Source organism: Xiphophorus maculatus, chromosome 16 (assembly GCF_002775205.1).
Source record: "Xiphophorus maculatus strain JP 163 A chromosome 16, X_maculatus-5.0-male, whole genome shotgun sequence".
Taxonomy (NCBI): Eukaryota; Metazoa; Chordata; class Actinopteri; order Cyprinodontiformes; family Poeciliidae; genus Xiphophorus; species Xiphophorus maculatus.
The window spans coordinates 12594054-12621007 of NC_036458.1; the positions used below are offsets into that span (position 1 = coordinate 12594054).

The 26954-nt window shown below is 36.4% G+C and overlaps 2 protein-coding genes across 8 annotated transcripts in view; both read left to right on the forward strand.

Moving 5' to 3' along the window:
* Positions 1–12030, forward strand: part of adcy9 (adenylate cyclase 9) — a 38477-nt gene extending 26447 nt beyond the window's left edge. For 2 of the 3 annotated variants that reach the window (XM_023348708.1, XM_005809294.2), the window contains 8 exons: positions 2091–2198; positions 2511–2767; positions 2979–3081; positions 3563–3771; positions 4323–4482; positions 4922–5064; positions 6470–6490; positions 6732–12030. In XM_023348708.1, coding sequence (XP_023204476.1) covers positions 2091–2198; positions 2511–2767; positions 2979–3081; positions 3563–3771; positions 4323–4482; positions 4922–5064; positions 6470–6490; positions 6732–8079 — 2349 coding nt within the window. In that variant the 3' untranslated portion in view covers positions 8080–12030. The remainder of the gene's footprint in view (positions 1–2090; positions 2199–2510; positions 2768–2978; positions 3082–3562; positions 3772–4322; positions 4483–4921; positions 5065–6469; positions 6491–6731) is intronic. The other variant, XM_023348709.1, reaches the window with a different exon arrangement.
* Positions 12031–13042: 1012 nt separating this feature from the next.
* The window catches only part of LOC102230576 (CREB-binding protein), a 39066-nt gene continuing 25154 nt past the window's right edge, over positions 13043–26954 (forward strand). For all 5 annotated transcript variants that reach the window (XM_023348773.1, XM_014472603.2, XM_023348775.1 and 2 more), the window contains exons 1-2: positions 13043–13933; positions 24808–25427. In XM_023348773.1, coding sequence (XP_023204541.1) covers positions 13849–13933; positions 24808–25427 — 705 coding nt within the window. In that variant the 5' untranslated portion in view covers positions 13043–13848. The remainder of the gene's footprint in view (positions 13934–24807; positions 25428–26954) is intronic.

Consider the following 26954-nt stretch of genomic DNA (forward strand, 5'->3'; position numbering starts at 1 on the left):
TCAGATTTTCAATCAGCTACAGATTTGGACTGAGGATGAACTATTCAAAAACCTTAATAATCTTCTTCTTAGCTATCTAGCATGACCATAAGATTTCTCTACCAATGCTGATATTTGAAACAGTTAACTGTCTTCATCCAACCATAATGCTACAATGGATAATGATAGGGGTGGTGTTTTGGGGGGGAGGGGTTGCATTGAATGTATAAAAAAAAGAAGCAAAAACTTGATTTTCTCACCACCCTGCAGCCTAGCCCAGGCATATGAAGAGCATAGGGGATTGATGTTATACAAACCACACAGTCTGTGCTTTTCAGAAATTTGTGAAGTTGTTTTAAATGTTTGTCTCCTGGCAGACTTCCTGACCAGTTTTTTTCTTTTTGTCTTTTTAGTTTTTGAGTTCTTTTATGTAATGCCATTGTTGCACCATGTTTTCTCAAAATATAGTGCAATAATAAACGTGGTGGATTGTTCTAAACATAGCCACCTCCCCAGTTAGAAAAGAGCATGTACACTTATTCATTCATGTTACTTCAGTCTGTTGTTTTACTCGTAAAAGATTCCATTTTGTTTTTCAGTTGTGTTGTAAAGAGTATGGGTGACATTAAAGATCTATTTTTTATCAAAAGAGAATCAGCCATTTAAACAAGGGTGTGTTGCATTTCTTTTTTAGATTCACTCTAACTGTAGCAAGTCGACAAATCAAGGGCACAGTGGGAGGCATGTAATGGGTTAGCTCATGCAGCGAAGCGCTCTTCAAGTCTGACTCCTCCATATAGAGCCATTAGTCTTCTGAGAAGCTGTTCCTCAAAAAACAGACTTGTATCAAGTGATGTGGGGTCTTTAAATAGATTAGAGAATGATATTTGAATGTGTAAAAATATTTTTTGGCCACATTTGACAGCATTATTTGGATGCTTAATGATTCATAAATGCACCTATTGAGTTATCTTGCTCCCATTTGGTAGGTTCACAGAACCACACACTACCTTTGTGTCAGCTCAGCTTAGTCTACTATGGTCAGATTAGTCACACGAAATTGTCAACATTCTTTCTCTTTAATTATTCCAGAGTGCACACACAATATATTTTTTTCAAATTATATATTTATTACTCCTAAAAAAAAGGTTGGGTTGTTTTTGAAAAAGGCTTCGTTCATAACCAGAAAGCATGCCATAACTCTTTAGTAGTCCTGTATCCTAAAACTGAGAAGAAATAAAAAATGTTGCAGTTGTAAATATGTAATTTTTTTTTAAATTACATATTTATCTACTTGGAAAATCCGTAAACAAGCAAATAAATAATTATTTCCTTTGACTTCAGGTAAACTGCACAATATATCAAGTTATAAAGGGTTCAATATTGCAATACCATAGGACACCACAAGTGCTATATATAATAGGCTATTTTGTTCTTGCAGTTTCCTGCATTCACACTCTGCATGCTAGTTTGACACATCACTGTGAAACCTTTTCTCTACCTTATGTAGATTTCTTCTGTCTTTTATTTTTAATCCACGTTGAAATGTTTTGAAACAACAACATAAAACAGAGGTTAATGATAAAGCTTACTGATTTCCTAAATAAATTTGATCTACATTCAACTCTTGTAATTGAGAGATAACTTAAGCAGGGCTTGCATATAATGCATGTAGAGAACAACCTTTCAATTGATTTAAGGGGTTTAAAATAAAATAAAGTTTAGGTAAAATCTTAACTCTGTTGGGTTTTCCTTGAACTTACTCTAAATGTCTTGTTTTAAAATAATTTATTCTGTTAATCTTATCTTTCTTTCCAGATTATTTTCTACCTAATTCATTAACAAAAGTCAAACTCTCAACTCAACATCAGTAACTCTTATAGCAAACAAAGGGAAGATTCAACAGAGCATTTTTTCTGTTACCACCATTTCCATGTGGACACAAAGACTGAAGCTATAACAAAAAAAAACTGTCTCCGTGATGTTTCTTGAATACGTAACATAACTCTTGTGATTCCTCAACCTTGACTTTTCATGTTTTCTTCTGCACAATTTATTAATTCCCCCACTTGTTGTGTAACTACATATGTTTGTCTCTAATCTCTGGACAGTCCCCCTGCCTGTCCTGCAGTGTGACCCTTATAACAGGAGAGGATCAGGTTCTTGAAGAAGGAATTGTACATAATGGCTGCCACGATGACAAAAGCAATAACAGCAAGGTGAGAAAGGGAAGCGTGTAAACGTGTACCTGGATTGTGAAAAGAAAACAAATTTAAGCTATTCAGCATGTTTATATCTTGTAATAAAAGCCATGGAAAATATTGAGCTCTGAGGAATAACTCAATGGGTCCCATATGAATTTGATTTAAACTGTTGCCTTTGAATGGATCTGACTGGAGCACCGTCTTTCATTTTTATGTCCCCTTTATTTCACTACATAAAATCTTCTGCAGAGAGCAAAGCTTGCACTATCACACCTTCTGTCTTTAGAGTTTTTGATCTCTTTCTTTCTGAACTCTTCTCTCTTTTAGGACTCTTCAAATCTGAAGTGTTCCCCTGCGGTATCAGTTGGCCGCAGCCCCAAGACGGTGAATGGCCTGCTCAGTCCTCAGCTTGAGGCCTTGAATAACAGCCAAACCTCGCTGTGTGAGATGCTGCAGGAAAAAGAGAAGAAGAGTTGGAGCGGAGGAGCCATGGGCATGGACCACTCGGCGCTCATCCCGCTCCGATCAAAGAACTTCCGGGAAAGGAGTGATGCTCACTTTGTGGATGTTATCAAGGAGGATAGGTAATCACCACCCTGTCTGTCCCTTTTATTAGAAAATCTTATTGCAAAGGGGTTGGGTGTCAGTTCAGTTGGGCACTTTGTGTGGATTCATCCAATACATTCTCCATTTAAAAATTAAATCAAACTTTGTGGGTGTAGCATGATAAAATATAAAACAATTTAGTCTGAAGTGGACATGATTTTCTCTCTGCTGTTTATGCAACTCTATCAGTCTTATGAAGGACTATTTCTACAAGCCTCCCCTACACAAGCTGAGCCTCACCTTCTTGGAGAGGAGCCTGGAATCTGCCTACCGGATAAGCTACCAGGAGGAGGTGTGTTTCTGTGATGTAATGGTCTCCATCTACCTGAATTTGATTGATTGTTCATGCATATGAATGTAGTTAGGTTTTATTTGTTGGTGCTGTATACTTCGCTGGTAACATTCTGCTGTTCTCATTTTTGTCAGTGTTAGTCAGCATCTTTTCGTGATGTCAATCAATCTCTTTTTCCTATTTTGTATATTTATGCTGATATCAGGTTAGATTTCTGTGTATTTATTTGTGTGAGTTTTCCTCTGTCTGAGTCTAGTCTCGGAAGCCTGTTAGCACCACATTATCGCCAGACTGGTCAGACTGCGGCAAAGAGAAATGACTGCAGGACCTTGAAAGTTGTTATGCGCTAGCTTACAATGCCCCCTGCTGGTGTAACTTTAGAAGTGATTTTATGATGGCATGACTGCAGCTGTAGGTGATAGAAAGTGGAAACATTTTCTGTTCATTTCATATTAATTTTCATTTTTGTCTTCCCTCCCAGGTGGAGAATCAAGCAGCGGTTCAGATGTTCGCCAGTCCAACGTTCAGCTCTTTCCTGGACATGCTGCTGTGCTGTTTAGTTGTTCTGGCGCTCTCTCTTGCTTGTTTCCTCCGACCTCTTGTCACCCAGCAGAGTCCATCCACTCCGGCGCTAGTTCTGACAGCTGTAGTCGCCCTGCTGGAGGCTCTGGCTCTGCTGTTTGCCATTCGGTGAGATACTAAATACAGAGTGTGGATCTTCAACTACCAGGCTGTGGGTTGTTTTCAGACAGTGGAAGGACAAATTAAAATGTGCAGCCTTATAATTGGTATCAATATGAAGTAAAAAAAGAATAATTACAGCGTCACCTGCATTTACTGGCAACATTGTAAAAGATTTTGATAAAGCATTAAATAAGATTTTTTTCTTGCACTAGCACAATCTTAAATCCAGGAGTCATGGTATGAGAGGCAGGTTGCACTCTGGACAGTCACAGGATAAAACGGACAAGTAGGCACTTAGCCATCCACACAGACACACGCATTCACTCACTCCTGAGGTCAGTTTAGGCCAAGCAGCCTAACAACCATGTTTTTGGATTATGAGACGAAGCTGGAATACCCACAGAAAACCCATCCATGCACAGGGAGAACATGCAAACTCCATGCAGAAAGATGCTGCACCAGGTCGCCCATTCCAGACAATCCTCTGAAATGTTAATGTTGTATGCAATGAAAGGTTGTGTATAAGTTATGTCTTTTCAATTGTATTTCTTCTTCAGGATGGCTTTTTATCTGGACAGTGTGCTGAGCTGCACTCGGGTGCTGATGAGGGCCGTCTCTGGCTGGATAGTTCGCCACTTCATTGGAGCTGTCCTGGTGTCTCTGCCTGCTCTGACAGTCTACTCCCATTTCACCTGTGACATGTATAATTCGATCCAGGTAGAATTCAGTCTTCGTAACCATTTCCTGGCTTTTGTAAATCAAACGTTTAATCTTTATTTCAACAATAGTTTTGCTTGGGCTGAAATTAGATTCTCATTGTAAAATAGTCTTGACTAAAAATACCACAATTTTAAGATGTTATGGTACAAGCAACAGTGTGTTAATTGATTAATTGCTTTTCTTTAAAACAGCAAGTATATAATGATTCTTTCTTGTAAGCAATAAAAAGCAAAAGTATCTGACCTTTTCTAAACATTGTAACTTAAGAAGCAGGTGGAGGACATGGCAACCTTCCAAAACGTAGCTATCGTTTGATTCTTGTAACCGGGCCAGGCCTAACTAAATCAATAAAACTATATGGCTTTACTTTTAGATGAGATTTAAAGATGATGTTTAAATTACTTGACGTTTTCCTTTTCTTCTTATTTCTTCTCAGTTTACCATGTTCATCTGCTGTGCCATCATCATAGCTATTGTTCAGTACTGTAACTTCTGCCATCTCAGCTACTGGATGCGCTCTACAATAGCCACCCTGGTGGGGCTGACAATGCTCACCTTGCTCTGCTGCTCCCCCTGCAGGTAGGACACAGCTAACAAATGCATGGTAAATGTGTTGGTCAAAATACTGGAAGGTGAAAAAATTGAAACTCTGATGAGGCGTTTTATGATTCAAATTGATGCCGCCCTGGTGGTGGTGCTTGCACATATATTAATGTCATATAACATTTCATTTCATATCCCTAATGTCGTCATCATCACTCTTACGTCATTTAGCTATAATTTTCAGTCATGAGTTAAGCAGTGTTCATTTCCTTTGTTTACTGTCTTTGCATACATTTCTGTTCAATATGATTTCAGCTCAACCTCATTAGTCAGATTAATCACTGTTTTTGGGAAAAATTACATTTCTACATAGCAAGTAATTTACTAGAAGGTGTAGTAGAGAAATAGAAAGCAACAGACCGAAAAGCTATAATTTGCAGGCTACTCATTATGTGTAATTGAATCATTAATTGAAAGGCAGGAAATGTTGTAAATGCTGGTTATAATGCATTTCACTGAAAATTGGAATGGGTTTTTGCAGGCAATTTTCACTAGAGCAGATGCAGCAGCAAATGTATAAGTTGGTACAGAAATTGATAGTTCATCTAAAATGATCTAAATTTCTTTAAAATGGAAACTGTGGTAGAAAACAAAAACCTCTGTCCATTAAATTGTAGAATAGTCAAAATAGCAATGATCTGCTCTACCGTGATCAAAGGTCAATTGTCAAAATAATGTCCTCAATTTTGCAAAAAAAAATTTTGGCGCTCGCTTGTGATAGTTTTTGACTTTTCTGAAAGAGTTAATGCACCACTTGTGGGTTTGTGCCAAACCAGAGGCACAAAATCTGGAAAATGTATGAATCCAAACCTCTGCCTTAGGGAGTTGAGGGGGGGTACGAGACTCTTTCTATTTTTTTAAGATGTGTGGTCCTTGCTAGTTTTCAACCTCTATATTTCATTCATTGCAGCCATTAGTAATGTAAACATCTGACAAAATTTTGCTTTGCTCCAAACCAGCAGATGGAAACATACCTAATTCGACTTTTCGTTTTTGAGACATTTTTAAAGTTTGTTCAAAAGCTCCATAACAATTAGATGGAAATGTAGTTATTTATTACCAATATGTGAAAGAAGCAACATTTGACTTTTCCATCATTTCTCTTCACAGTGGTTATTTCTACCTTTTTTCACTATAAGCCTGTTTTTAATTTTTTTTTCTTTCTGTGGCATTATCTTCCAATACCCATATTTTACACTTTTTTTTTAGATCGACAGTTATGTTGAGAGATTGCACCTCTAGCTGTATAGTGATTATTCATAAAATGAATTGTTGAGTCACAATAAAAGAGTGTGAAAAGATAGGTGTTACATATAGTATCTTTCACACTTTATGTATTAGGCTGATTAATAAATATCATTGTTGTTTTTGTCTCTTTCAGTGTTATTGAGAGTTTTTTCCGGTAAGAACTTTGACAAAGTTGAATGTGAAATAAATATGAAAAATATTACTTTTTAATATGCCATCATCAAATGCCACTAGAAGTGAGATTTTGGCAATTCCTAAAAAGAATCCCCAAGTTCATGTTTTTATAAGAAGTGTGAAATTCCAATTGCCAAGTAATACTTTGATTGCATGCTTGCATTTCTGTCTTTTTACTGTTATTCTTAATTTCCTTTTTCGTATCTTTGTTTTTCCACCAGGTCTCATGCCCAAAGCAACATTACAAACGGATCTGTAATCTTGTCCGACAACTCAACAAGTTCTGATCAACAACCCAACTTTGACCCACACAAACGTCTTATTCCTGAAGCCTGTGTGGCCTTCTTCCTGCTCCTTCTCCTCGTCTGGTTCCTTAACCGTGAATTCGAGGTCAGCTACCGTTTGCATTACCATGGCAACGTAGAAGCTGATCAGCACCGCATCAAGATTCAGAACATGAGGGACCAGGCCGACTGGCTGCTCCGCAACATAATTCCAATCCATGTAGCGGAACAACTTAAGGTTACCCAGAGTTATTCCAAGAACCACGACAATGTGGGAGTCATATTTGCCAGCATTGTCAACTTCAGTGAGTTTTATGAAGAAAGTTACGAGGGAGGCAAAGAGTGCTATCGCGTCCTCAATGAGTTAATTGGTGACTTTGATGAGCTCTTACGCAAGCCTGCCTTTGCAAATATTGAAAAGATCAAAACCATTGGTGCAACATACATGGCTGCAGCAGGACTCAACACTCAGCAGTGCGCGGATGCAGCTCATCCTCAAGAGCATCTTCGAGCTCTTTTTGAATTTGCCCTGGAAATGATGCGAGTGGTTGACGACTTCAACAAGAACATGCTTGGTTTCGGCTTCAAGCTTCGCATTGGCTTTAATCACGGGCCCCTGACAGCGGGCGTAATTGGAACCACCAAGCTTCTTTATGACATCTGGGGCGACACCGTGAACATCGCCAGCCGCATGGACACAACGGGTGTAGAGTGCCGTGTTCAGGTCAGCGAGGAAAGCTACTGCGTGCTCAGTGGCATGGATTACGAGTTTGATTATCGGGGAACGGTTAATGTCAAAGGGAAAGGTCAAATGAAGACATTTCTTTATCCTAAAAGCAGCGACAGTGGCCCCGTGCCTCAGTACCAGCTCTCGGTCTCACCGGAGATCCGAGCTCAGGTGGATGGTAGCATCGGGCGGTCTCCCACTGACGAGATTGCAAGCATGGTGCCAACCACCAGCAAGAATGGAAGCAGTACCAAAATGATGGTCCCCAGTGCCAGCATTGGTTCCTCAAACACAACAGGGCTTAGTCAAATGAAAGACTCAGACATCAATGGAAGATGTTCCTCCATGGTCGCTTCTTGTGCCAGACGATCCATGTCACACAGTGGCTTAACATCAGTACCTGTAACCAGTCTTGAGGGACACTCGCCAAATAACAAACAGCTCATCGTCTCATCCTCAATCCAACAACATGCACCACAACACTCCCCAAGAAAAGACACAAAAGACAAGCTAGAGGATAACTCTGACTACAATGGTGGCGATTTAACCAGGCTTTAAGCATTTGCTACAGAAGCACTCTTACTACCAACCTTCATCCCTTTAAGCTCTCATTACTGCTAGCTGGCATGTGTAGAAGCTATATTTTCGTCCAACTTCAGGTAGAGGAGGTGGATTTGGACAGACACAGAAATCTGAGTTGTATAAACAGACCAGATTTTCCATCAGCCAAGAACAAGGTTGTTTGTAGTGTAAATGTGTTTGGCTGATATAATCAAGGGTGCTTGGTGGACCACACATAGGGTGTTGGGAAGATATTCAGAGAAAATGGAAATTTGCCTCCTAGCAACCCCATTGTCTGTCATTAACTTACTTGATTATCTTTGCACCTTTAATCTTGATTGTTTCTGTCAAATGTCTTTTAAGTGCCTTTAGAATAGAATAAGACGTAAACAAGGCCTTTTTAACTAAAAATTAAAAGGGAAAACTTTACACATGAAAACTTTTTGGGAATAAAGCTTCGCTTTTGCTATTGGTTTACTTTTTTAAACAATATTTTCCAATGACTTATTTTGCCTTTTTATCCAAGAGGAAATCAGAAATACGAGAAACCAAAATAAAGGGATAATTTGAATTATGTGAAGTTGTCAGAAGAAGGGAGGAAAGCTACCAAGTAGACCCGACGATGTACAACTCAAGCTGGAAATGTTTCCAAATGTGGGATGCGACACTTTATTATTAGATATTACCATTCAACATTTTAAGAGCACAAATTAAGCATCTTCACTGCTGTCTGATAAAATCCAAAGCAGTCATTGCTGACGCGTCACTAATGTAACAAAATATTAGTGTAGTAACAGATTATTTCCAATTTAGAAAACACCATCAAATTTGACAGCAATCTCTTATAAAACTTTATATGGTTAATACCTCCTGTAACAGCCTTGTATCCCAGGTATTTAAAAATTTTCTGTTGTTGTGGTTGAAAATGTGTTAAATTATCAAAAGCAGGTGTCCATTCCACAAGTTATGTAACACACCAGAAGTTTAGTTACATCTTGCAGGGCTTGGTGAAAAGGCAGACTGATACAGCCTGCATTAATTAACATAATAACTTTAGCACAGTAATATAAATGTTGTTGAGCTTACTAGTATAAATAGCCTGTTGCGAAAGTTTCAATAGTTAATTTTTCCATTTGACTAGCTCTTATGAGACATGGGTAACATATAATCTTCAACGCTATTCAATCCAAATGTTTATTCTGGTCTTGGTGGACTTGGAGCAAACTGACTAGTCAAAGCTGATGAGGCAAATTAATTCAGATGACAAAGCAAATGACAGCAAATATAACTAATGTAACTTCAGCATAGTACACACGGACCTGTGTCAGCATAGAAAATGGCAACAAATATGATCCTATCTTGTTGTCATAAGCAGATATTAACTGAAAGTGCAGGCAGTTAATGTCTACTAATCTAGCATTGTATCCCACAAATGGAAACATTTTCATCTTGAGTTGTTTTAAGCTGCTGAAGTCAGCGAAAACGCTTGCCCCCATATTAGCTTTAACTGTTTCACCGCTATGAGGACTTATTCACTTTTTTATAAACTCCTGACAGGAAATGACATCAGTGAGTAAGCTTTTATGAATGACCTTTCATAAAAAAATCCTAAGTATCCCTTTAAGTGAAAGCTATAAAGAAATTGTTGCTATTTCAACATGGGAAAATCTGCACAATAATTGCTGCCGTGCCTCAGTTTGTGTAAAACTAGAAAACTCATGGCATGGCCAGGACTAATTGGTAAAGGACACAGTGGACGAGTCTGAACTGTGTGAGGATGTCTGCACGCATTTAACATTGCGTAACCTTTGTTGGATAATATATTCATTCATATATGGTTAAGCTTATGGTTAAGTTTGTGTAAAACTAGAAAACTCATGGCATGGCCAGGACTAATTGGTAAAGGACACAGTGGACCAGTCTGAACTGTGTGAGGATATCTGCACGCATTTAACATTGCGTAACCTTTATTGGATAATATATTCATATATGGTTAAGCTCCCATAGAGTTTCTGAGATGACTGGAATACAAACTCGTTTGCTGTTGTGGCACCTTTTTTTTCTGACTACAGTTACATTTCCAAAACACTAGGAAATGGTTTCGTCAGATATACTTTATTGGCATGCTTGCAGCATTATAGGCTTCTAGTAGTTGTTCCCCCAGCCCACAATTTAGTTTAGCAGGAGCTCAAGATGTGTTTGGTGTTTTAGAAGAAGCTAACAAATCTATAGATGGTTTTAAGCCATGATTTCAGAAAGACTAAAGACAAAAGAATAACTGCCTAAAGTTGAATTGCATTACACTGTGTTAAAGTAGTTCTTAGTTCTCTCAAAACGAGGATAATTGATGTGGAATGTCACAAATGTGTTTGTGTTGTTACATGAAACTTAAGCTGTTCATTTAAGACGTCTAATTCTCCAGGATCTGAAAGACATTACTGGATGCGAACAGCTTGACACTTGCTGCTTAAAACCTTTAGTGGCATGAAACTTAATGTGTTAGCACTGTAAATGCAAAAAGCGTGTCTCAGATGTGATTCATATACTTAGGTGTTTTTAAAGCTTTTTTTCATGCTATAATGTTAAATAACCACGCAGTGCATTTTCTGTCATTGTTCTTGCTAAAAATGGATTGTGTGCTCAAGAGCAAAAAGATACAATTTCACTCACTTGTCTTAATTTGGATTTGTTCAAAAAATAATGGATAGCAAATCCTCAAATATTAAACCTGCCACTTCATATTTTCAACTTGCAATTTAGCTTTATAAATGGGAACCAGTTTGCCTTTCCTCATCTTCTGTAAATAATTTGTATGAATATATAATATTTTCATAGTTTAAGTTATGTCTCTGATGCTTGGGTTGCGCTTTAACTTTTTTTTTTTTCAGATTTTCACTTTGAGATGATTTAATTAATTACGACATATTTAAAAACAAAGCATAAAATGTGAATCTATAGCTTAAATCATATTTTATTTGGATAATTTTCAAAAATGCCTAGTCCCTTTTCTTGATGCATGTGTACATTTTTCTTTTTCACTTTAGTTTGCTATTGCATGCCATATGGATATGGTGTAGTATATATGTAAAAATAAAAAAAATGAAAAGCAAATTTGTGTTTCTTTGCTCATGAGCACACAACCCTGATAGCTTAATATGTTTGACACTACAAAAAGGGGAAAAATAATACTGTACAGGTAGGTACTGGTAAAAGTAAAGGTGTTTTGGAAAAAGCATGAATTTGACAAGCCTTTGTTTTTGGGGGTCATTTTGTTATACTTTTTGAACTCTGGACTATTTTGGGGTGCAGCAATGAACTGTGTTTTCCCAGATTTTGATTTTGAACCCCTTTTGTTTTCCTGCCTGTACATGAGCATACAGTGTAGTAATTTACCTGGATTCATTGAGATGTTGGTGACATTCTGAACCAGCAGAATAGTGCACTAGAAAAATGTTGATGCCAAAGAGTGTCATTGCCATCTCATGCAGTTTTGTTGTGTGCTGTCTCCATTTTCTGGTTGTTTTTTTTCCCCCACAAACACACACACACTGTAAAAATTAAATTGCACAAGTCTTTCATTTTTGATCTACATTATGCCTTTCTACTGTAAAACATTTTCTATTATTTGTATAAGAGCATGTAATTGGGTATTAAATAGTTTAGAACTGGACAACTTAAACAATGTTGGAATAATGCTTGTGTGTTTTGTTGGCTTGCATGTGTAAATCTGTATGGGTGTTTATAAAAGTGTGAGGTTCTTTAATATCTTGAAGGGGGAGGGTCTTACCAATTGACCCAGTTTTTCTCATAGTATATAGTAACAGAGGGAGTGGAGTAGCTTGCTATTACTCCCACACAATAAATTGTTTTGCTTATGTTTTGTATAAGGCACGCTAATAGGTGAAGTGAAATTTAACTACAAATAAAAGTCACTTGCTGAACATTAAAGAGAATGATTCAATTTGCAGCCTAAACATTACATTGACCTGTTATACAAGATAAAAGATTGTACGTCAGTCATACAAATTTTTGTGTCTTGTACTCTTTAACTAAAATTAGAGCTTATTGTATCTTGCATTTAAAAATGGATGAATGTTGACATTTTCTAAAAATATGTGTAATTAAATAAAAACCCCTTATTAAAAAAATACAAAAACCTTTAGGGTAAAGTAATTTTGCCACTGCGACCAGAATTTCATGTGCTAGACTAACAGAAATCTGTACATAATTAACACATAATGGTTCATTTATATTTGGACCAGAGTCAGCAATTTATTGAACTAACTTTTATTGGAAAAAAATATGTTTTTTTGGAGTACGTCTATTCAAGTTTGGTCCATCTGTGGACTTTTGCCTTGATTGCTCAAACTTAGTCAGGTGGCATATATTGTCTCGTTAAAAAAAGCAATTTTCAAGCCAAACCACTGTTTTCAGATGGGATTTGGGTCTTGAGTTTGACGACTACAATGAAAGGTGATCCTCTGCCATAGTCTTGATATTTATTTATTTTGGCAGGTTTTGTTCCAAGAAGTACAGAAATACATAAGCATGCATAAATTAAGAATTGAAAATGAATCCTAAAGCTTCCACCTGGAAGGAGATTTTTTCTTTGTTGGTATATTACGTAATCACAATAAAATACCTTGAGGTTTATAAAATGACAAGGTAATGAGAAGTCCAATGAGTTATTGTAAGTTTTTTATTTTTACAGTTTTTGTTTTTCGAAAATGCATCGCTTTTGCTTTATTTGCCGATTCTACGTCACAAAATGCATGATGTATATTGTTAAAAGTTTAATACAGATTGAACACCTTTAATTTTTTATGTTATTCCACGCCTAAAGGTAACTTCTCATACGTTCACATGACGCACGGTGGGATACAGGTTTACGTCAGGGCGTCGGAGCAGTGCCCCCTCCTACCACCAAAAAAAAAAAAAAAAAAAAAAAAAAAAAAAACTTTTTTTTTGTATCGGAGGAATCAACAGCCGCCATCTTGACGCGGCTCGGAGTAGGAATTTCGGAGGAGCACAATTTTTAAAACCGACCGGAGCCACCCAGACCCGGCTGAAACGGGATTTTTCCGGTCGAAAATCGAAGACTAGATTCTTCCGCAGAGAATGAGGCCAAACATGTGAGGGTTGCGGGGTTTTTTACCGTCCTGAAAGGCCACTGTATATTCGATTTCCCTTTCAGAGAGCGCCGCTGGTTGTCGCCGTATCTCCGTCCATGGAACGCTGTTTTTGCCGGGGAGACAGCGACGAGAAAAAATATCCGCCTCATAGAAAATATTTTCTGAATTTTCCTTTTCTTATTTAAGCAAAAATTGGATTTTATCGCTGCTTACTTCGACTGCTAAAAAATGATTCTGTACGTGGGTGAAACCGGCCATCTGCGAGCTAAGGGATTTGCCTGTACGCTGTGTAATATTTTGTAATTGTTTTTTATTTATTTTTCTCGAACTAAAATAATTTTTGGACGTAGTAATTGGGGATAATTATGTGGGTGTTGGGTGTTGGATTATCATGGGGTGATCTTCGGTTGCGAAGCGTGGCGCTGTTGCCCTTCTTTTAAAATCCGTCTTCTCCGGGCAGCATTTCACCACTCTGCCAGTCAAGTGAAAATAAACTACTAACGTCGCTTCTTCGCACGCAACATTGGAAGGAAAAAAAGTTACGCATTATTACAAATCAGAGACTCAAGGTTTGATCTGACCCTGTTATTATTTTCCCGGCATCAACATCCATTGATCATTTTCACCGAGCAGGATGGCTGACAATCTGCTGGATGCGGGACCCCCTACTGCAAAGCGACCCAAGATTAATTCACCCATATCGGGATCAGACGGCCCAGGTAAGGACGCAACACCACTTTACCCCCATATAGCTTAATAACAAGGAGACTGACCAGAACACAGAGAACAGGAACGAGTAAAATAACACCAAGCTGCCACCTGAGTCGTGGGATGCGCAAATATTAAGAGGAACTGTACATGAAGTTCCTGTTGGATTCCTCCAATGAATAAACTCATAACAGTATTAAAAACCAGTTAGTTTCAAACACCTGATAATCTCAGAAACTCATGTTTTCCAACTTATTTCTGCATTGCTACAAAAATAAAGCCATTATGGCACTTTAAATACAGTTACATCTTTTAAATGAACTACTATTTGGATTAGTTATTTTGCTTCTGATCTCTTAGTTTGTGTGTTTACAAAAATCTCTCCACAGATAAACAAAAATCCTGCATTATTTTACCAGTTGAACAGTTTATTTTTTTATCTATTTGAACATGGCATGAAAAAGTAAACATCTGTCCATCACTCAAAAGAGTGCTTGAAGGAAAGAAATGGGAAACATAACTTGGGTAGATGAAACTTCCTTTTTTTTGTCACTTGTTGAGTTTCTTTTTAGGAGAGGAAACGTACCGGACTTTATAAAACTGCCTGCCATTTTAAGGCTGAACATTACTGATTAGCCGTAGGGTCCATGTCTTCACTTGCCCAACTTGTAGAGCAGCTTTTCTCACTCAAGTGGGGAGGAGAAAAAGCTTGTGTATATTATGAGCAATATTTTATGGATATCATCTCTTTGCAGTAAATTTAGGGGATTTAACTGGTTCTTTCCAAAAAAGTTACACTTTTCCAGGTTTAATCTTTTGAGTTCAGTGTTATACTTTGTCCTTTTAAAATAGGATGTCTCAAAGTATTTTATACATTGGAGCTTTTATATGCAAGGAGATTTTCACAGTTTAACCATGAGTACTACATTTAGCATGTCACATTAGGTAAATGTGAAACTAAGACCAAAACGAATAACAGGAGCTAACTACTGTCATTTGAAGCTAAGAACAGCATATTTCTCTTTTTGTGTAGAGTAACATTGGCAGCATAACAGCTTTAGTTTAGTTGGTCCATCAACTTGGGCTTCCAGCTTTCTACTGCCTGCTTGACTGTGGTTTAAAGATAATAACAGTTACAGGTAGCGCTCCTTTAGATTCCAGGCCAGGCGAAGTATTTCTGGTCACTTCTGTCCAGACTTAAAAGCATTGCAAGCGTATGGTGCAACATTTTTGCGGTTTCAAAATCAAAACCTCTTAAAACGTTGATTTGCTTTGATACTGTTACCCGGCCCATGCCTTTTTGTTGGAAAATATTTTGCCGGATTTTAAACCAATATTCTCTCCAAGGTTGAGTGAGGCCTCTGGGCATGTGACAGGTGTATTACATTAATTTGGCATGCAGCGACATTAGCCTTACCTTAGCCTAGCCTAGCCTCAACCCTATGTTTGAAAGGTATTGTCTCTTATCAGAATGCCAAACAAAAAAAACCCAAATATTTTATTTCTTTTAATTTGCTGGTACATTTCATTTAGGTTGGACCTGCTATTACATCTGGCCTCTTGTATAGAACACAGATTTATCAAGCAGCCAGATATCAGAACGGGGTAGTTTTACCTTTTTTCTTCTTTTTTGGTGGTGGTCATTGATTGGGTGGTCAAATGCTAAACAATTAGATTTACATATTTTGCTTATTCATTAAGCTAGGAGCTCAATTTTGCAGCAATAAATGCTGAAAAACAACTTTTACTTTCTTAGACTTCCTGAGGAAGATAAAAGTCAGATTAAGTTTAGGGACATGCTTTGATACATAAATGGGACTAATCTTGTAAATCCTTAATCTTTACGTTGAATTTTTCTGTTTATCTGCACTTTTTTTCTTGTTTTAGTTTATACACAAATGACTAATTAGTCAAAAATCTGAATACACAATTAGAACTTTGATTAGGGTTGCAAAATTATAGACAAACTATACTAGTTTGGCTTAAAAGAAAAATGTTTATATATATGTTTGGGAAGGATTGGACATCAAGAATGTATTGGAACTGGTACTAACATTTCAGTTCTCCTGGAATAGTTCAACTTTTTAAATTTTGATTCCTAGTTTTGATACCCAATCCTCTGACTGACGCCATCAAATTCCAGGTCTTTGATTTCTGTGCCGATCTTCCTCCGGTTCGGACTTTCAGCCTAGCACCGTTTATGATCATATACTGTACCTGCTGCTTACCTGGACTGGTTCCTAAGTCTCGGAAGAAGCCCTATGAAAAAAAAAAAAAAACAGTAAAGTTTTACAAAAGGTAAAAAGATTGTAGAAATAAAATGAATTAAAAATGGAATCGATAACTGTTGAGAAACGGAATCGCAACGAGGAATCAAAATGTGAACCAGAATTGTTCAAATGCCCAACCCCTAAATAGAGCTGCACAATTGTTGAAAGCTATTGGATTGCAATTTTGTAGTTGTTAAATGCACTAGGATTGAGTCTTAACTTTTCAGAGATTTTTCTTTCCTTCACGTCATATAATTTCACCTTTAGCATCTCAGCCACTAAAGAAATACTCCTGCTCACAAGTTTGTTCATTTTTCTGGTTAAATATATTAAATATATGGGGAGTGTGAACACAGGATTCTTCAAATATTATTTCCTAAATATTACATCCAAGCAGTTCTTGGAGATTGCGATGTTTCACACGCTGATATTGCGAACATGACCACAATGCATCAGTTGCACTCGAAGTCCATTGAAATACCTTAAATGTGAAAAATTTCTTTAAAATAACCAGTAGTTTTTAATTTAAATGCAAAATGTGTAAAAAAAAAAATATAGACACACAGTCAGCAATATCCTGTATTTCTGCAATCTCTGAAAAACAAGATCCTCAGTTGAAATTTTACTGTACATCAACATATCGCAAAATTATTATATGAATATATTACCTTTTTTCAGTCAAACTTTTCAGCATCTTAATGCAACTTTTAAAAGATTCTAGAAGTCATTTACCTTTTTTCAAGAAATTTCACAGATGGTTTGGTAAACCATTCCTCTGCTGTTTCAGACCTCTGCAGACTTGGTCATTTCGTGCCAGACTTTTTTCCAGGTGTGAAACAGCAGTGTGTACATCAGGACATTTCCTGATAAAAGTGTGTTAATTAGATCCCACTGGGAGGATACTTTGCAGCTCCTTTCCTCCTCTTTCTTCCATCCTTACTTTGAACTTTTCAAAACAAGAAACTCATGAAGTTCACCCTTTGAACTTCCTAGAAGCATGCTTCATTTGGGAGATACTGTAAAATAATGGCTCACTTACAAATCTGATTATCCGAAAATAAAAAGCCAATGATTTTTCAGTGGTTAAATTGTTTTAGCAAATTGAATTGTACATTTGATTAATTGCACACCTCTACTCTGTTTGGCAAGAAAAACTTAATTTGTACATCTGTGCTTTGAATATATTACAGCCTTCTGTTGTAAAACTGACACATAGTTTAAAGAAAGTTAATTATGCACATGGTGATAAAAAATTTAAAGTGGTTGTGGTTTTATCATAATAGAACGCTTTGATGAGCCTCCATCTTCTGCAGATTTAGACTTTACAGCTAAAACAGGTTGCCTTGCTGTTAAAGTACTTTAGATATCCCTTAATTATTTTTAACCATTTACTTTTTTTTTTACCAAAGATGTGTGTACCATGTTGTGTGATTTACTACAGGCACGTCAGTTACACCCCGTTCAATGGCATGACAGTCTGGGATAAATCTTTTCCGTTGTCCTTCTCCTATAACTCACTCTGGTTCTTAACAATTCATATTGGGAGGTTTTTTTTTTTTGAATGCCTCTGTCTTGGTTTTTGTCTTACTTTTTGGTCTTTCAGACCATTGTTAACCAAACTTATCAACTTCTGACCCACAATTAAACTGGAAAAGATGCCAACTGTTGGTTGAGTGCAGTAGTGTCACCCAGCACATGGACAGTGTTTTTCCCCCCCCATCGCCATTTTGTACCCCACTGAGTTCTGCCGTTTAGTTTCCAACTTCTTCTAGTGCAAAATGTAACTTTCTACATGTTGCGTTCTACATTTAAAATAAGTTAGATTTTAGCATTTTTATGATTTCGGTTTTCATTTTTTATTTTTATAACAGAAATTGCTTTTACAACTATATTTTATTTACTCACCTTAATCTCTGAAGAGGAATACAAAGTACCCACACCTTGGTGAAGTCCCGACCCCAACTTTAATCATCTGCAGTTAGCCTACAGACTGTCCTTTGATGGGTCACGTCTGAGTTTGAAATTAACATAGCATAGATTTATCATCTCTTGACATCAAAATTTCAAGCAATTTAGCTGGTAAAGTTTAATAAATAAGAAGTGTGTTTATTGTAACAAGTTCCCTTTTCCATGTGGCGCAGCATCTGTGGGAATATTTGCTGACTCAAACACGGACTTTTAGCATTAAACTGTTATGAAGCAGAATAGCATGACACAAAATGTGTATGAACAGCAATTTTTAAACAAACTAGACCTCAGCAGTTTGAAAGACAGGAATTCCCACCTTTGTTTTGTCCAATATTTGGCATTTCATTTTGGTCAAAGCGAGTTAAAACGGGGAAATGTTGCAGAGAGAATTAACACACAGACTGCAGGATACCCCTAAACTGTTTTTGTCCACGTCATGGCAGATCAGAGCGGCGTTGACCGATAAAATGAATTGCTCTCTGTTAGAATGGTTATTAAATGGGATCTTTCTTTGGGAATTAGTATGGAGCTAGAATCCATTTTTCCAGACTTCATATGTTTTGTCAGCTAATGAATTAATATTTGTGTATGCCTGATTTATAGATTGGTTGTATTTAAGTAGGGCTTTTGTTTTGCATTTTTAACATGTTAGTTCAGCCTCTGGGCAACTCAGACATAATCCCTCATTGTATGAAGGACAAGTGATTTAATGTGAAGGCCTGTAGATGGTATACATAGACTTCATGAATTCAATAAATGCAGTCTTTTCTAAGATTACATGGTAAATCTGTAATAATATTTTTTTTTCTTTGCATTTTTTTTTCAGTTAAAATTACTAATCAAAAAATCGATGATTTGCGTACTCCTAATATCTGCGAACATAAATTGATTCTACTTGGGTCTCATTTTCATTTTTGGCATCAGGACGGAGGAGCACGCATGCTGAGCTGTTGCTCATGGACACAGATTAGCAGTCTTTGATGTTTATGTTAATGTGCGACAGTTTTTTATGGGGCTCCAGACTCGTGTCAGTATGTGTTTGTGCCCGTGGCCACAGGCCAGAGTCAGGCTTGTGTTCATTTGTGTAACTGAATGGGCGCGTCGACACCACGGGCAAGTTTGAGCCACTCGCTAATGGGACTGCTCACCTATTGGGCTTTTTGCTTGGTTTCTTTGTCTCTGAGGACCAACATATATGTTAGCATTTGAACAATTGGAAGGGGGGAAAAGCATAAAAATATTCCCTTTTGCAAGATTAGTAACATTTTGGCAGATAGCTGATGTCTGCTGTGGTGGAACTGATTGAGATGAAGGGTGGGTGTCGTTGGAAGCCACCCAGATACCCTCTGTCTCCTCTCTACGTGTCTTCTTTTAACATTTTGCATTTGACACGTGTGCCAATATTACTGTTATTTTCTCTTTTTTGAGAGGATTTCATTCATTAATATTTGTGTGAAGAAGGGATGGGGTTCCTATTTTCTTCAACTTTTAGTGTTCACGTACATTTTTATAAGTAGTTCTGATTGCTAATGCTGTTTACACAAGTAGAGCTGTATTCTCTCAGCTTTACTTGTGTTGTGTGCTACAAATTTTGTACATTTTTAACTTCAATTTTGAAATTAAAATTGCATATATAAAGGTTTACAGATGTTTTTCTGAATTAGATTTATAGGGATAAACTCTCAGTTGTTTCTCCAACTTCAGATGTAGCTTATGTCACATGAATACAAGATGAATGAAAATGCAGACTTTGATTAGCAGATGTTTAGTTTGCTTTAAGCTAGTGATAAGGCCAAAGCTTGACTAGGGAACAGGACAATAAGACTACTTTATGAATTGACTTTTAAAGCAAACTTCTATTCAAATTTGTTTGACAAGGAAATCAGTTATTATTTATTTATCATTTAAATATGTGTGCATGTGCATCTAAGAAGACAGAGTGACAGCCATTTACAAGTTAGCATTATTTTACCATTTTCTCATGATGGTGTTTAGGAGCTCAAAGCAGGGCAGTAAAACCACAAACCTTTGCTGAACCAGAAATGCAGCCTTCATGATACAGTGATGAGCACTAAAAATTTAAGGTGATATGAATATGAATGTCATATATTATGTTCAATTCAGATACATGATTTTGTTTTCCTTCTGAATTTGCTGTAATGACTGATTGTAACAGATAATTTTGCTGTGAACTGTTTTTAAATCAGTGGACAGTGACTTTTTTTTATCTTAGTTGTGTTAATTTTAGAGGTTTTTATTTTGATCTTTGACTTTATGCTTTACTTTTGAGCAATCATGTGTACAATCAAAGATTTATGCAGGTTTATTTAGCAGTAAAAACTTGCTGTGCTGCTTCAGGACAGTTAGACATGACCTAGTTCATTATCTGGTCCTGTAATTTCAATTCATAACAAACGAGCTTTCAAAATGAACTCAATGATTTTGATTTTACAGCTATTAGTTCTTGTAACCAACAGCTGCAAATGTGCTGCTCAGCCTAATTCTTAAGTCATGAAAAAGATTTTTTTTTTAAATCTGGCTCAGTTTGAGGTGCCTTTCTTGTCGCTAGAAATTGTGACAACAAATAATGTTGGCTAAATGATAACTTAGCCAAAATCGTAATGTTTGGTTCCCATTTCTAAATAAATTTAAAAGAATATAGGAATGTAATGATAGCAACATTCAAACTGAAAAATTTCAGTGTGGGTTTTATTCCAGGACACAGCAGTGTTTTAAATGTGTATGTTTATGTTCAGAGATAAAGTTGAAGAACATGAAGTGATGCCAAAGCAAACAAAAAAAAAAGCATGGAGAAAACAGACAAACCTTGAGAGTACTCCATTGTCATATAGATTTTTTTTTTTTTTAGAAATATAACTGTTTCTGCTTTAATAATATTGTTCCTTAGTCAACTACAGTGACAGTGGAAAATGAAATTGCATATTGAATAAAAGCTTCAGATAATTGATCAATTTCATACCCAGCTTTATGACCATCAACACACCACTTGTTACCATTTAAAAACTTAATCGTTGCTTATTAATTTATATTTTTAGGTAATTAAGCATTTTGCTGAATTATGGAAATTAATATTGATAAAACTTCTCACGTCTTACAATCTAATGTAGTTGCAAAATATTTTCCAAAAGAGTTTATATTACTTTTTTCATTTTGAATATAATCCCATTTGGGCCCACTGACCTTTCTAATATATGCGCGTTTATGATGCTTGACCAAAACAAAGTAATTTTCAGCAACAGGTTATAAATAATATTTGTTGTGGTCAATTAACATTTACATTTTATAAACGACAAATAGAATACAAGAAATTATTTTAAAGCATCAGAAATGTTTGTACAGAATAATCAAAAAATTACCCTTTAATGTCCTTCTCATAAAAAAAACATTTGTCCGAAAAGTGAAATGGCCATAATTAGGATTTAAAGCTGGCTTGTTAAACTTATCTGCTAATTAATTTAAAACAACAAAATTATTACTTAGTCAACATTTTAAAATGTTCTTGTACAAACAATTAGCAGACTAAACATTAGCAAATGTCAACAGCAGTCTGTTGTTCACTTGCAGAATGCAGCCCTTCAGTTTTTACTGAGATGTCATGTGTAAACAAAATGAGTAAACTTGTTGTATTTAAATTTACTGTAAGCTGTTCTCTTTGTTGAATTCAAGCTGTGCGTTTTAAAGTTTCAACATGAATGAAAAGCCAACATTTTAGGCTTTCTCCAATGTAGTTTTTAAACACCTCGGAAAAAAGAAAACTTGGAGTCCTCTTCCCTCAGTGACAACTTTCACAGCAAAGAAAAACATTTAGAATTAGAACATTATTTAAAAAAAAAAAAAACAATTAAAAGGAATATTTTTAATACAGAAATATGGACTTAATAGAACAATATATTTAATACCTGCTTCAAGGTTTAGAATTTCAAAAGGTATTTTTAATCTAATAAGGCTCATCAGAACACATATTGTAATTTCTCAAAAATGAACGTATATGGTACGTTCACTTATAAAAAATAAAAAGAATCTGAATTTTGGGCTGATAAAGTTTATCTGAAACAGATTTACATTTATTCCCATTGTGACAGACAAAGTAAACACAGTCACTGTCACGGCACTCTTAAGTTTTCTTTCTCAATTGTTATCACATAATATTATGTTAGCTGAGAGCACCAATATTTGTTGCTCTTGGAGTTTTAACAAAATAATTTAAATTCTGTTGTACTTTTTATGCTCCTATATTAATTTTTTTTGTTTGTTTGTTTATTATCGTAAAGCAACTGTATTTTTTGCTTGTGGTTATACATTTACTCTCTTACTGTTTAATGGTTAGTTGACTTTGCAATGAGTCATTCCTAATGTGCATATAATGACAACTAATAAAAAAAACGCTGAATTTACATATCTAATTCACGTTCTGCCAAATTTTGTTTGTGAAAATAACCCTGAATGTTTACTTTGTAAAGTTAAACGCCACAATGTAGCTTCTTGCTAGTACAAACTCTCATGATTTACTGTTTGATCAACTCATTAGAAGCAGCCCCACTTTCTCTGTGGAATGGCTTTTGCTTCCAGTAAATGTAACGTCTCTTTTTTTTTTTAAGCTGCTCCCTCCATTAAATGCCAGATTGTCTATTTGTTTATGTTGCTGTCTGTAAGTATGGCAGCACCGTACGGCTGCGATGATGTCAAAGGCCCGAGTTTAGCCTTTTGATTAACGGTGCTTTATTTCCTTTAGCACACTTTTGGGCTCAACTGAAATTTATAAATGTGGTTTTAGCCTTCATCTTTGGAAAACTGAAGTGTCTAATTTTCCTAATTACTGTGAAAATGCATCATTAAGAAGTGGGTTGGATTCCTCTTTTGTTATAAATCAGTGGCGACATAGAATAAGGTGTGTGTTGGGGTGTGGTTGTTGTTTATTGGCTTGCATACAAAAGCACACCTACACAGGAAGGACCTTGGCATTGCCACGTGATTTGGGCTTTAGACTTCAGTATTTTTATTGGTAGTTGGTTTGTTATTTGCACAACTGCAGAGGAAGGCTTTGCTTCTCTGTGACTCTATTGCAACTTTTAGTTCAAACATAACATGTCACTTGATTAAGTAAACTACAGTTACTAAAATGATTTTAATACCCAGAAAATAGCCAGTTCCTTTTTTGTTTGAATAAATACATGTATACATGTTGATTTTTTTCTCTCTCTCTCAAATGAAAAGGCTTCCTGACAAATAGCACCAGCTGAATCATTTAGTTTCACAAATATGAGAGTATGTAAACAGGCTATTTTGACTGTTTACATTATTAAACATGTCACTGCTAATATTAAAAATGACCAAAATTTGATTCATTTTAAAATAACATGTCATAAAAGGTAGGTGCATTTTGTTTTGAAAAAAAGTCAAATTTTATATTCTTGTGAGTTTCCAATAGATGTATTTAGTACTAGGAAATGCATTTACTTTTGCCTTTATTGTACAGCTGAGGTGTTCAACCTTTTTGTCACATGAGTTAAATCATAAAAAGTACTCATGGCCCAGAAAAATCGCACTTTTAAAAAGGAAATCACAAAAATGGTTTACTCTTTTTTTGCTCAACAATAAACTAAGTATGCAATGTTTTAATTCGACAAATAATGTAGTCAGATGTTTCGTAGGAAAGGAGTGTCGATCATTGAACACCAAAAACTTAAAAGTAGGCTTATCTTATTAAAAAAACATGTAAATTCTGTGGGCTTGTTTGATACGAAGTACAAACAAATTGATTTATTTTCAGCAATAAGAGTCAAATTTAGTTTACTCCTCTGAATATTTTTGCTGTTTTTATTAAAGTTTAATTAATTAATTGGAAGTAAATTTGGATTAACCAAAATTTGCTTTAGAGTATAAAGAACTGGATAGATGTGGTGTTTTTCACAAAGAAATTAATGAAAAGGTAGAAATTGGGGATGTAAAGAGACAAAAACTTTGTGTACCAAACATTTTTCATTGCAAGACCATTTTGATTTATCTGTAATAGTTTTGCCCAAACTTAAAACAAACAAACAAAGAAGCCTCCTCCAACCTGCTGGGCTGGGGTTGTTTTATATAATTCTTCAACTTTAGTCAAGGGAGGCAAATGGCGCCTACTGTACAGTGTGCTCTTCTAGATTCTGTTTTTATTTCTGTGTAAATCTGCGGACTTTGATTGTCACTTTGCTGCTAGTTCCCCATTATGAACAATAAAGATTATTTATATTCTGTTTTAACCCTTTCCTTAAAATTAGTATACTTGGTATTTTTAGGTTAACGTGAGGATTTGTCAACAATTTATTTGAAATATGAAATGCTGAGTTGCATATCCACATAAATAAACTTTGGCATCTCTCCCATTGAGCATCTTTTTGTACATGTCATGTTTTTGAGTTGGATTAAATCAAGTTTATTGTCATTCACTCATGGATGAGGATCTTTTGGTACTTTATGAGGGGGAGGTTAGTAAGAGCAAAGATTATGAATGCTTGATCCAGGTTCATATTAGTAACGTGTTTTATTTTTAGCTACTTTCTCCAGCAGTTGCTATTGTAAGTTTTAGTTAAAGCCCTTGGAAGTGAGGTGGCTAACTTATCCTTTTCCCTCCTGTCTCTTTTTAGATCTTGTATCGTTGCTTGATCTGGAAAACGACCTTCCTGATGAACTTATCCTCAATGGAGAGTTAGGAAATGGGCCGTCTGCTAATTGTGGTCCAAGTGGCATGCCACCTGGTCTCAACTCGGCTATACCTGATGCCGCCTCCAAACACAAGCAACTTTCTGAGCTCCTGCGACCCGGAAGCTCATCTATTCTGGGGGGTCCGCTCAATTCTGGCAGTCCCCAACAGGGAGGCATGGTGCCGAGCCAGCTGGGTGCGGTGCTGGGCAAAGGGCCTCTGGGCCAGGGCTCACCCAATCATCAGTCGCCCCAAGGCCAGAAAGGTGTTTCCACTGGACAAGGAAATGGAGTCCTGGGCTTTAACCAGACGATGTTGAACAGTGGTCAGGGTCATGGTGTTATGGGCCAAGTGGGACAGGTCATGAATGGTGCTATGGGACCAGCAGGCCGAGGGAGACCTGGGCCTGGCATGCAGTACCAAGGCCAAGCAATGCAGGGGACACAAGGAGGCGCTGGACCTGGTGTTGGAGGAAGTGTGCTGGCAGAGACTCTGACCCAAGGAGGACCTCAGATGGGTGCACCGCACACCATGAATGCCCAACAAGCTGGAAACATGAACAAGGTGAGTTTAAAAAAAATTTAATTTGTCTGACAAAATATGAGAGAGAAATTCATCAATTAGATTGATCACAAACGCACTGCTGTCTTTTAGCATTTCTGTTGATTTTCATGATTGATTTACAGCTAATGAACACCAATAATTTTATAATGCATTTTAAATTTTTCTTTTTTATTTACCACACTTTTTTTCTTCTACTAAACTTTACATTATTAAGTTTATATACAACATATTGTGAACAGTCAGCGTTTTTAACTATGTCCTTTCTGGCTCAGCCTCCTTGTGGAGGATGTCGGTGCCTGTCTGCTAGAAAACAGTCAAGTCAACAGTCTGTGTGTGGGCCTGAAGTTACAACCAACATTAAAACTGATCTTTTTTCATTTTAAACCTATATAATTTATTGAGTTGGATTTATGTCATCCAACAATCGTTCATATGTTAGACCTAACCTGTTCTACTTTGTAATCTTGGATTTATATTTTGTTTTTGTCTAATATTCAATCATATAATCAGTCTGTTAATTATGGCCTTTTTCACGTCTTAGTGATATAAAATTGGGTTAAGCTGTGAAAATGTTGCTGAAAACTCGTTCCTTGGCATTAATGCATTGCGATCTTTGAATGAGCAGCGGTTTGTATTGTGCTCTGCTGGTTTTATTGTCTCCGAATATCTACAGTTTCAAGCACTTTGAAGTGCTCAATGCGAGAAATTGCTCCTCCGCTTGTCTGAGAGATACAGGGCTTTGTGGTTTGAAAGGGAAGCCAAGACTAAAACCAACAGGCTAGGTCTCACTGACATTGTTACAGCAGACGTCACCACATGAAACAAGCCCCTCCTTTCCTGTGCAGACGTATGCACCTTAATTTTTCACTATGTGCTTCATAAGTTCATTGATTTGATTCTGTTTTGTACGATGTCTTATTGAAATTGGTTCGGACGGAGCGAAGTGAGAGAAAAGTTACACAGTGCAACAAATACAAATCTAAAAAGTTGGACATGAATTTGTATTCATTGCCCCTTTAATGTGATGCCCCTAAATGAAATCCCATGCGACCAACTATGCCTACAACTCGAGTAAATAGAACTCACATCTGCATAGCTGAAAGTCTAAACGCAGCTGTTATGGGAAGGCCTCAAAAGTGATTATTAGAGATTTTTAGTGAAGAATCAGCATCCTTAAGACCAAAACACACAGCAGACAGGTGAGGGAGAAAGTTTAAACAAGGTCAGAACAACTCACAGAGCCAGTCTATAATCTGAAAATGAAACGACTGTGGAACAACTAAAAACTGCTGAAATTGGCACGAGACCAAAGCATCATTTTGATTTACTTGGCAGATTGCATAAAAGTGTCAAAAATGTCTAAAAAATTGTGCAGCCTGTGTTCTTGGCTGCTGTTTGAAATGAAAAAGATTGAAGTTTTCTCTCTTTTCTTTATGCAAACAATTTTAGTAGAAATAAAAAAAAAATCTGAGTAAACAGAAGCCATTTCTAATGTTTGAAATGGTCCAAGACCGATGTGTCAAATAT